Consider the following 12,637-nt stretch of genomic DNA (forward strand, 5'->3'; position numbering starts at 1 on the left):
GTCGTCTTTGGGATGTGCGTGTCTGTTGGGATTTCCTTTCCTGGATCGATGATCCGCCCTATCTTGCCTCTGATTGGCCTGTCCATAATGTTTTGCCCTAATCCTAACCAATCGTGACTCATCTTTGTAAACAAAACAATCATTGTGGATTTTCTTATACGTAAACCAACCAATCACCATTGATTTTTTCCCGTATATTTTTGTCCCCTCCCACTAGTCCATTTTTCTCTTTTCATTCTCTTCTTTTGTAGCAAAGCTACCTGCTACAAGGGTGTAAAAATAGCTAAGTTACGGAAATCGCGATTTAGGGCTGTATAAATATACTTTGATTGATTGAAAAAGCAGCCATGCTACTGGGAAATGTAGTTAAGCTACGTCGCTTTGCTACATGTAACGAGCTACTGCCCAACACTAATATTGAGTCAATTAAATAATTCAACTTTTTCTCATTGTAGGACTGCTTTACAAATATGACTTTATTAGCATTAAATGACCACTATTTCCCATGTTAATAATATATTTTTTTAAATGATGACTTGGTTCTTATCTTTTTCTTTATTATTACTATAACATGAAGTTCTTACAAAATAAAATGTTCCTCATATTATTTCTACACAATTTTTCTCTTTATTCTTGTGGTAAACAATCTTCTTACATCTATACTACAACTTTGTGGTACGATTAGTTGTCATTTCTTTCTCAAGACTTCCTGTAAAATACTTTTCCCATGAAATCATTAGGTTATGCTTATAAAAATGTGTTTTTCTGGTCATATTTTGCCTGAATTTTTTTGAACAATGACAAAAAATTAATTGTAGTTTTTGTATAGTTTTGTATCATCCTTCAAATAAATCTGCTGTTTTGAACATAAAACGCAAACAGTAGAAATGTAAAGAAAGGACAACATTTATTGGGGGTAATTTACAAGGTATGGGGGTATGGGTGGGGTGAAGACCTATGATTGTTTTTCATACAGTAATTCATGTTTCCGTGCTTTGCTGTGACTCCCCCTTTTGTTGTGCCTCAATATTAAGTTCCTCATCTAGACGCTCTTTAGCCCGCAACACCTGCGTACAGACAAAAAGTCACGATGGTGACTTAAGACGTTCAGATTTCTAACAGAATGACATGCGAACAATGGGTTGGGAGGGGGATTAGGTTGGTGGCAGGAAAATAAAGGGGTGTTTTTTATGATCCTATTAGCACATTTTTTTGTACATATAATTTGAACATGCCTGTTTTAATGATTGCTTCAGTATTCTAAAGGCAAGCTGCCAGACGTGCACTTTACAACAAGCTGAAAGGCAATGTAACCATAGCAACGGTGAGAACTTCTGCACATGAATACTTACTTTTGATTGTAGATAAAAGGAACCACCCACAGCTGTGTTATTCGCTTTAAAAAGATGTTCATAGTTCTGGAACATACATAAAATATACAGTGTTAGCATGAAATAATTACATTGACTTAAGTCGCTCTAAAACCACAAAAGACTGAACAATACCTCCCAAGAGCATCAAATGATTGTCTCTGTATGTACTGTACATTTGGCTTTTTTGAAAGACATGTGCAATGCCAAAAGAAGGAGCCTCAAAAACGAAGTTCCATATAGAGGAAGAGTCCTGTGTTAAGGTAGTGTGCTCTACTGGTTTTATTTTCTTACTGTAGTGAACTTTTGCCATTCAACTTAAGACTGAGGGTTTTATCCTTTTTACAAGGGGTGTTCCGATATCAATATTGGAGCCTTATGTATTGGCCAATTCCAATATTGATGTGATATAATATCAGCACGAACCATAGTACATTATTTTAGTGTTTTGTAATGTGGAATATTGGAAAAAACTTGATCAACTCAAATTATTCATAGAACAATATAGGTATGAAAAACACCAACCTTATAACAGACATACGGTGTCCTAAAATTTAAAGCGGAGTAGTGATTAGTTTTTTGGCGACACCTAGTGGTCACATTAATTTAAAGTCCTGACAGTAAATTTAATCTTACATACATATTTGTTAGTGGATACTTTCTTGTGTTGGAGCCTTATGTATTGGCCAATTCCAATATTGATGTGATATAATATGAGCACAAACCATAGTACATTATTTTAGTGTTTTGTAATGTGGAATATTGGAAAAAACTTGATCAACTTAAATTATTCATAGAACAATAGTAGGTATGAAAAACACCAACCTTATAACAGACATATGGTGTCCTAAAATTTAAAGCATAGTGATTAGTTTTTTGGTGACACCTAGTGGTCACATTAATTTAAAGTCCTGACAGTAAATAAATAAATGATAAATGGGTTATACTTGTATAGCGCTTTTCTAAATTTAATCTTCCATACACATTTGTTAGTGGATACTTTCTTGTACGATTCTACCTCTGTATCTGTAAGTAATATAAAACTATATTTGTTTAATACTTATTTGTGTGTATGACTGAAACTTTGTTCGATTAAGGACAGTTGCGTTACTAAGTTATGTCTGTCTAGCTTGTTAGCCTAGCAACTAGTAGCCTTAGGACTGCTTTTATCTGAGATTTTACATGCAAGCTGGTATGTTTATTTGTTGGTATCGGACCATTCTCAAATACCAATATAGAATCTGGACATCAAAATTATACTGTCTAACTTTTTTACTGGAATGAATGCCAAAATTAATAAAATGTTTGATGATGGAATTTGACATTATTGAAAAAACTGAACTTGTCTGCTCAAATGTACATAAAAACCTTTTGAGTTTTGAGTTTCTTACAGATTTTATATCACGTCATTACACCTTCTTTGTTTGCACTTATGTTGGGGCCAAAATTAGCAGACATGTTGACAGTGTGTTTTTCACCTTCTGGATTTCCTCTGGGTTTAATGAAAAGGTGTTGAGAATCTGCTGTGCCTCCGTTAAGCTCATCCCACTGATACTGGTTGCGGCTGCTGAATGCTGACCTGCGGAGGTGCCTCTTGCCCGCGCTGCCGCCTGACTCGCTGCACACACAGAAATACATGACAGCCATGCATAATAGAATAACTCTGATTACCAATCCTAGTCATTTTATCACGCTAAATTAAAGGCCTACTGAAACCCACTACTACCGACCACGCAGTCTGATAGTTTATATATCAATGATGAAATCTTAACATTATAACACATGCCAATACGGCCGGGTTAACTTATAAAGTGACATTTTAAATTTGCCGCTAAACTTCCGGTTCGAAACGCCTCTGAGGATGACGTTTGCGCGTGACGTAGACCAGCGAACACGGGTATGCCTTCCACATTGAAGCCAATACGAAAAAGCTCTGTTTTCATTTCATAATTCCACAGTATTCTGGACATCTGTGTTCGTGAATCTGTTTCAATCATGTTCATTGCATTATGGAGAAGGAAGCTGGGCAAGCAAAGAAGAAAGTTGTCGGTGCGAAATGGACGTATTTTTCGAACGTAGTCAGCAACAACAGTTTCAACAACGCTTCTTTGTTTACATTCCCGAAAGATGCAGTCAAGATGGAAGAACTCGGATAACAGAGACTCTAACCAGGAGGACTTTTGACTTCGATACACAGACGCCTGTAGAGGACTGGGACAACACAGACTCTTACCAGGATTACTTTGATTTGGATGACAAAGACGCAGACGTGCTACTGTGAGTATGCAGCTTTGGCTTCTAAACATTTGATCGCTTGACCGTATGTGCGCAACTTTTTTTTGCGTATGTACGTAACTTTTTTAAAATATATAAGCTTTATGAACCTTGGGTTAGGTGAACGGTCTTTTGGGCTGAGTGATTGTGTGTGTTGATCAGGTGTTTGAATTGTATTGGCGTGTTCTATGGAGCTAGGAGCTAGCAGAGGAGCTAGGAGCTAGCAAAACAAACACGCAGGTGTTATTATGCAGGATTAATTTGTGGCATATTAAATATAAGCCTGGTTGTGTTGTGGCTAATAGAGTATATATATGTCTTGTGTTTATTTACTGTTGTAGTCATTCCCAGCTGAATATCAGGTACCGTGAGTATGCAGCCTTGGCTGCTAAACATTAGATAACTTGACCGTATGTGCGCGTCACGTACGTAACTTTTTAAAAATATATAAGCTTTATGAACCTTGGGTTAGGTGAACGGTCTTTTGGGCTGAGTGATTGTGTGTGTTGATCAGGTGTTTGAATTGTATTGGCGTGTTCTATGGAGCTAGGAGCTAGCAGAGGAGCTAGGAGCTAGCATAACAAACACGCAGGTGTTTTTATGCAGGATTAATTTGTGACATGTTAAATACAAGCCTGGTTGTGTTGTGGCTAATAGAGTATATATATGTCTTGTGTTTATTTACTGCTGTAGTCATTCCCAGCTGAATATCAGGTCACCCCCGGCTCTCACAGCATCTTCCCTATCTGAATAGCTTCAACTCCCCACTAGTCCTTCACTTGCACTTTACTCATCCACAAATCTTTCATCCTCGCTCAAATTAATGGGGAAATTGTCGCTTTCTCGGTCCGAATCTCTCTCACTTCATGCGGCCATCATTGTAAACAATAGGGAACTTTGCGTATATGTTCAACTGACTACGTCACGCTACTTCCGGTAGGGGCAAGCCTTTTTTTTATCAGATACCAAAAGTTGCAATCTTTATCATCGTTGTTCTATACTAAATCCTTTCAGCAAAAATATGGCAATATCGCGAAATGATCAAGTATGACACATATCATAGATCTGCTATCCCCGTTTAAATAAAAAAAATTCATTTCAGTAGGCCTTTAACCCTCCTGAAAAATGTCCACTCCTCTCCCCCACTACTCTGATTGTAAGGGATAGCATAACTCGGAATGTACGCTTTTTCAACGCCATTACTTGCTGATATCCCAGCTTTCTGACCCGCTGGTAACTTGGCTCCTTGTACATGTTGGTTCTGATTAGACTGGAAGACATCAATTACAACAAACCAAAATGAATTTCGAAGTCCTCTTCAGCCTGCTGGAATAAACGCTTTAAATTATATTATTTCATAAAACTACTTAAGTTGTTTGTAGAACTATTGTATTGTTTTATGAACAATATTTTTTCTCACAGTTATTTTTTCTTTTTTAATGGCATGTTAAAAAACTTCTTTTGGATTAAATTGATCTGAATGAATTTAATGGGCCAGACTTATGTAAGATATGAGTGTTTTGAGTTACAAGCTTGGTCATGGAACCAATTCAACTCTTAAAGGGGAACTGCACCTTTTGTTTTTATATAAATAAAGTGGATTGGATTGGATAGTTTCGCCCGACAAGCTTCAATCAATCAATCAATCAATCAAAGTTTATTTATATAGCCCTTAATCACAAGTGTCTCAAAGGGCTGCACAAGCCACAACGACATCCTCAGCTCAGATCCCACGTCAAGGCAAGAAAAAACCCAACCCAATGGGATACAATGAGAAACCTTGGATGGGACCGCAGATGTGGGGACCCTCCACATGGGCGACCGGTGCAATGGATGTCGAGTGGATAATGTGAGAGTCCAGTCCTAAGTGGGGCCAGCAGTCTCTCACCCATACAGTGAAAGGATGAAGACATCATCTGAGAAGTGGGCCAGCTTTGACAGCCAATTTAGACCCGAAAATAGCGGGATAAGGCGCTTGGTTCCACCTCTATTTTTCTTTGCGAGGATTATGATTAATTCTTCATCTAAACGTGAATATATGAACATCTTATCCGTCGGCATCCTGGTGAGGGCAGAAGTTGTAAATTGAAGTTGGTCAGCTTTGACAGCCAATTTAGACCCGGAAATAGCGGGATAAGACGCTTGGTTCCACCTCTATTTTTCTTTGCGAGGGTTATGATTAATTCTTCATCTAAACATGAATATATAAACTAGGGCTGGGCGACATATCAATTTACTCAATATATCGATATACTCAATATATCGCGGATTTGTCGTGCCATATAGAAAATGACTATATCGTGATATTCGAGTATACGTTCTCACGCAGTTGCTTTCAGCTGCGGGCATTACACTACAGGCTCTTCTCACTCTTTCTTGTCTCTCCTTCTCACAGAGACATAAAACAAGCGCACCTTCTTACATACGTTATATACGTATACGCCCTCGCGGAGCAGAGAAGTAGCCGCATGGGTAACATTAGCTGTGGTGCGAGGGGTAATACGAGAGAGAGAAGGTGCGAATCTGGTAACAAATGAAGGAATAATTAATTCCCAAGAAAAACAGCAGCTGGTCCATCGTCTGGCGGTGGTTTGGCTTCAAGTGGGAATATGTCAAACAGACAACGGTAATTTGTCAAGAGTGGGGCAAAAGCGTTGCTACAAAAAGTAGCATTACTGCTAATATGTAGCATCATTTGAAAAGTCACCTGCTAGAGAATGAAGAGTGCTTACTCCGCATGTCAACATCTCCGTTCGGTGCCCCACCAACAAAATGCAGAGGCAACCATTTCGACATCAACACCGTATGAAAAAAATAGTCAACAACAGAAGGAGATAACGTCTGCAGAAACCTACCACATAGCGAAGGACATACACTATTTGATTTCCTATTATGCAGCTCATTTTTATTTGAGAGTTATTGAAATATCTTGTGTGACATCATGCACAAAAGCGCACTTTATTTGTTTTAAACTATTGTAGTGGCGTTCTGTACAAAAAGTGCACTTTAATTTAGTGTTGTTTTGATATGTCATCTTAGTGACATCATGCACAAAAGTGCACTCATAGCTTGTTTTAAAATGTCTCTGACAATCTTGCACTTTCTGTTTTGAAATTACATGAATGTTTGTGCCACTGCTTAATAACTGTTTAATAAATACAGTTTTGGTCAATTGACTTAGTTGTGATTTCACTCTCTGCATGAAAGTTTAAAATGAGCATATATTAATGCAGTATGAACAAGAATGTTTTAATGTAGACACATAGAATCATCATACTGCTGTGATTATATGCATCAAGTGTTAATTCAAGGCTAAGGCAAAATATCGAGATGTATATCGTGTATCGTGACATGGCCTAAAAATGTTGAGATATTAAAAAAAGGCCATATCGCCCAGCCCTAGTTCCACCTCTATTTTTCTTTGCAAGGATTACGATTAATTCTTCATCTAAACGTGAATATATGAACATCTTATCCGTCGGCATCCCAGTAAGAGGAGAAATTGTAAATTGGTCAGCTTTGACAGCCAATTTAGACCCGGAAATAGCGAAAACAACGCTTTGTTCCACCTCTATTTTTCTTAGCGAGGATTACGATTAATTCTTCATCTAAACGTGAATATATGAACATCTTATGTGTCGGCATCCCAGTGAGAGGAGAAATTGTAAGTTGGTCAGCTTTGACAGCCAATTTAGACCCGGAAATAGCGAAAACAATGCTTGGTTCCACCTCTAATGTTCTTTGCGAGGATTACGATTAATTCTTCACCTAAATGTGAATATATGAACATCTTATCCGTCTGCATCCCGGTGAGAGCAGAAATTGTAAATTGAAGTTGGTCAGTTTGACAGCCAATTTAGACCCGGAAATAGCGGGAAAAGACGCTTGGTTCCACCTCTATTTTTCTTTGTGAGGATTATGATTAATTCTTCATCTAAACATTAATATATGAACATCTTATTAGTCGGCATCCCGGTGAGAGCAGAAATTGTAAACTGAAGTTGGCCAGTTTTGACAGCCAATTTAGACCCGGAAATAGCGGAAAAAGACGCTTGGTTCCACCTCTATTTTTCTTAGCGAGGATTACGATTAATTCTTCACCTAAACGTGAATATATGAACATCTTATCCGTCGGCATCCCGGTGAGAGCAGAAATTGTAAATTTGTCAGCTTTGACAGCCAATTTAGACCCGGAAATAGCGGAAAAAGACGCTTGGTTCCATCTCTATTTTTCTTAGCGAGGATTACGATGAATTCTTCATCTAAACGTGAATATATGAACATCTTATCCGTCGGCATCCCGGTGAGAGCAGAAATTGAAAAATTGGTCAGCTTTGACAGCCAATTTAGACCCGGAAATAGCGAAAAAGACGCTTGGTTCCACCTCTATTTTTCTTTGCAAGGATTACGATTAATTCTTCATCTAAACGTGAATATATGAACATCTTATCTGTCGGCATCCCGGTGAGAGCAGAAATTCTAAATTGGTCAGCTTTGACAGCCATTTTAGACCCGGAAATAGCGAAAAAGACCCTTGGTTCCACCTCTATTTTTCTTAGCAAGGATTATGATTAATTCTTCATCTAAACATGAATATATGAACATCTTATCCGTCGGCATCCCGGTGAGAGCAGAAATTGGAAATTGGTCAGCTTTGACAGCCAATTTAGACCCGGAAATAGCAGGAAAAGACGCTTGGTTCCACCTCTATTTTTCTTTGCGAGGATTATGATTAATTCTTCATCTAAACATGAATATATGAACATCTTATTAGTCAGCATCCCGATGAGAGCAGAAATTGTAAATTGGTCAGCTTTGACAGCCAATTTAGACATGGAAATAGCGAAAAAGACGCTTGGTTCCACCTCTCTTTTTCTTTGCAAGGATTACGATTAATTCTTCATCTAAACATGAATATATGAACATCTTATCCATTGGCATCCCGGTGAGAGCAGAAATTGTAAATTGGTCAGCTTTGACAGACAATTTAGACCCGGGAATAGCGGGAAAAGACGCTTGGTTCCACCTTTAGTTTTCTTTGCGAGGATTGTGATTAATTCTACATCTGAACATGAATACGTGAACACCTTATTTGTCGGCATCCCGGTGAGAGCAGAAATTGTAAATTGAAGTTGGTCCGCTTTGACAGCCGATTTAGACCCAGAAATAGCGGGGAAAGCCGCTTGGTTCCGCCTCTATTTTTCTTTGCGATGATTATGATTAATTCTTCATCCAAACATGAATAATTATGACCATCTTATTAGTCGGCATCCCGGTGAGAGGAGAAATTGTAAATTAAATGTTTTTTTTAGGGTTTGTTGGCTATAATGGCTCTCATTTATTCCTTGTTAGCATGCACGATTAAAAGAAACAAAAGTGTTTTTGTCTTACATAAGGATGGTGAATGACAGCTTACCTGCAAATTCTTGCTGTAAAGCCCGAGCAAAAGCACGACCAACCACCTGAACTCCCATCACGATGACTTGTGCTAAATATTTAGCCTGTGGAAAACAATGGAAGAATCATTTAACACACCCATGACAACAATAATGTAGTAAGTGTGACCTGTAGATCTTGGTTTCTGGATTATAAACACAGTATATTACTGGACATTTAAAAATAACCTGACTCACAACTAGTCTTGCTGTCATTTATTTGCTTTACATAACAATGTTTTCACAAGTGACTGATTCTATTTTAGGCATAACTGGACCTGAATTAATACAACATAACACTGTTTTCACAAGTTACTAACTCCATTAAAGAGTCACGTACATTGAATAACATGAGGCAGGAAGAAGACGCTATTCTGATGACTTACGCGAGGCTACGATAACATCTCTCGCTACAGCTAAAAACGACGGAAAGGGAAAACCTTGAGTTTAAATTCAATTAAAAAAACAAACATTTTCTTACCATTTATAACGGTTTATGCGTCCTTTTGAGGACGAAGGTCTTGTTTTCACATGCAGGAAGAGCGTGAAGGTTAGGCGAGTGTCGAAGTTCACAGAGGCATGGCGGTATTGAAGTCTAAACACACTGACGCCTGGTGGCCGGGAGGAGGAACTGCATCATGGGGTTCCACGCTCTGCAGTTGTTTACATCAGTGTTTTTCAACCTTTTTTGAGCCAAGGCACATTTTTTTCATTGAAAAATTCCAGGGGGACACTATCCCATCCTCTTGTGCCAAACGCGTCACTTATTAGCAATATAAGCTTAATAATACACCCAAAAAAAGCTTACTGTCTTTTTCTGCCTTTAATTCTCGGTCTTACTTTTTCCCCTTCCAGGTGTCCAACACACAACACATGTCATCATATCCTGTGTCCCCCGCCCTTAAGTTCCCCCTACAATGGTTCCGGTATTGTCCTGTGACCCTAGTAACCAATACATGACAGACACCACCAGCAGAAAATGTTAAAAAAGAAACTCAATAGCCTACATTGACAATATAAAGTCGTTCTCATCATACCTGACGCAAATGTTCGCTATGACTTCAAACCATAACCGTCATTAATTATCTTGTTTCGAAGTAGGCTTACAAAGCAATTGATTGATTGATTGATTGATTGAAGCTTTTATTAGTAGATTGCACAGTTCAGTACATATTCCGTACAATTGACCACTAAATGGTAACACCCGAATAAGTTTTTCAACTTGTTTAAAGGCCTACTGAAATGAGATTTTCTTATTTAAACGGGGATAGCAGATCCATTCTATGTGTCATACTTGATCATTTCGCGATATTGCCATATTTTTGCTTAAAGGATTTAGTAGAGAACATCGACAATAAAGTTCGCAACTTTTGGTCGCTGATAAAAAAAGCCTTGCCTGTACCGGAAGTAGCGTGACGTCACAGGTTGTGGAGCTCCTCACATCTGCACATTGTTTACAATCATGGCCACAAGCAGCGAGAGCGATTCGGACCGAGAAAGCGGTGATTTCCCCATTAATTTGAGCGAGAATGAAAGATTTGTGGATGAGGAAAGTGAGAGTGAAGGATTAGAGGGCAGTGGAAGCTATTCAGATAGGGAAGATGCTGTGAGAGGCGGGTGGGACCTGATATTCAGCTGGGAATGACTAAAACAGTAAATAAACACAAGACATATATATACTCTATTAGCCACAACACAACCAGGCTTATATTTAATATGCCACAAATTAATCCCACATAACAAACACCTCCCCCCTCCCGTCCATATAACCCACCAACACAACTCAAACACCCGCACAACACACTCAATCCCACAGCCCAAAGTACCGTTCACCTCCGCAAAGTTCATACAGCACATATATTTCCCCAAAGTTACGTACATGACATGCACATAGCGGCACGCACGTACAGGCAAGCGATCAAATGTTTGGAAGCCGCAGCTGCGTACTCACGGAGCGCGTATCCAACTCAAAGTCCTCCTGGTAAGAGTATATATATATATATATATATATATATATATATATATATATATATATATATATATATATATATATATATATATATATATATATATATATATATATATATATGTATATATATATATATATATATATATATATATATATATATATATACACTACAGTTGAAAAGTTTGGGGTCACCCAAACAACTTTGTGGAATAGCCTTCATTTCTAAGAACAAGAATAGACTGTCGAGTTTCAGATGAAAGTTCTCTTTTTCTGGCCATTTTGAGCGTTTAATTGGCCCTACAAATGTGATGCTCCAGAAACTCAATCTGCTCAAAGGAGAGTCAGTTTTGTAGCTTCTGTAACGAGCTAAACTGTTTTCAGATGTGTGAACATGATTGCACAAGGGTTTTCTAATCATCAATTAGCCTTCTGAGCCAAAGAGCAAACACATTGTACCATTAGAACACTGGAGTGAGAGTTGCTGGAAATGGGCCTCTATACACCTATGTAGATATTGCACCAAAAACCAGACATTTGCAGCTAGAATAGTCATTTACCACATTAGCAATGTATAGAGTGTATTTCTTTAAAGTTAAGACTAGTTTAAAGTTGTCTTCATTGAAAAGTACAGTGCTTTTCCTTCAAAAATAAGGACATTTCAATGTGACCCCAAACTTTTGAACGGTAGTGTATATGTATGTATGTGTGGAAAAAAATCACAAGACTACTTCATCTCTACAGGCCTGTTTCATGAGGGGTTCCCTCAATCATCAGGAGACGATCTCCTGATGATTGAGGGAGATCATCTCCTGATGATTGAGGGAACCCCTCATGAAACAGGCCTGTAGAGATGAAGTAGTCTTGTGATTTTTTTTCCACACATATATATATATATATATATATATATATATATATATATATATATATATATATATATATATATATATATATATATATATATATATATATATATATATATATATATATATATATATATATATATATAAAATAAATACATGAATTTCAGTGTTCATTTATTTACACATATACACACATACTGTAACACTCCTCATTGTTGTATTTGAAAGTGCAATGCTTTGCAGCCAGTAGCACAGCCTTTGAAGGAGCATAGGTATGGGCAGCATCTGTGAAATTTAATTTGCAGGAAAGGAGTGAGTTTAGGGTTGAATTGTCCATCCTCTTTCTATTCTCTGTCACAATCTTTCTAACCATGCTCAACACCCTCTGTGATGATGCATTGCTGTGTGGCACGCACAAAAGTGCCTTCATCAAATGCACCAGAGTCTGGAATCTTCCATCTCTCCCTAGCATACCCCTTCCCCTTCGAGCTGTCCTGGATGAACTGAAATTCTTGTTTACAATCATTTTGGAACCTGCAAGAGCACTTCTTCTTCTTACTCGTCGTCGCCATGACTGTCTCTTCTTTGTTCTTCTGCTTCGTCTCTGTTATGTTTTTTAACATTACTACTTGCCTTAGTTTTGAAGCTATGCATGATGGGAATCCGGATGTTGTGTGTCAGTGTATTAACGTGCAGGCTGGAATAAACACACGCTGAGAAATAGCTCCG

General features: G+C 38.0%; 1 protein-coding gene across 2 annotated transcripts in view; it reads right to left on the minus strand.

The window, feature by feature from the left end:
- Nucleotides 1-897: 897 nt before the first annotated feature.
- The window catches only part of coro7 (coronin 7), a 367,135-nt gene continuing 355,395 nt past the window's right edge, over nt 898-12,637 (minus strand). The window contains exons 1-5 of one of the 2 annotated variants that reach the window (XM_062036911.1): nt 9,561-9,941; nt 9,061-9,145; nt 2,849-2,988; nt 1,353-1,418; nt 898-1,067 (exon numbers count right to left, since the gene is read on the minus strand). In XM_062036911.1, the coding sequence (XP_061892895.1) occupies nt 981-1,067; nt 1,353-1,418; nt 2,849-2,988; nt 9,061-9,145; nt 9,561-9,563 (381 nt within the window). In that variant the 5' untranslated portion in view covers nt 9,564-9,941 and the 3' untranslated portion in view covers nt 898-980. Of the gene's footprint in view, nt 1,068-1,352; nt 1,419-2,848; nt 2,989-9,060; nt 9,146-9,560; nt 9,942-12,637 lie in introns of those variants that run through there. The other variant, XM_062036912.1, reaches the window with a different exon arrangement.

Source organism: Entelurus aequoreus, linkage group LG25 (assembly GCF_033978785.1).
Source record: "Entelurus aequoreus isolate RoL-2023_Sb linkage group LG25, RoL_Eaeq_v1.1, whole genome shotgun sequence".
Taxonomy (NCBI): domain Eukaryota; kingdom Metazoa; phylum Chordata; class Actinopteri; order Syngnathiformes; family Syngnathidae; genus Entelurus; species Entelurus aequoreus.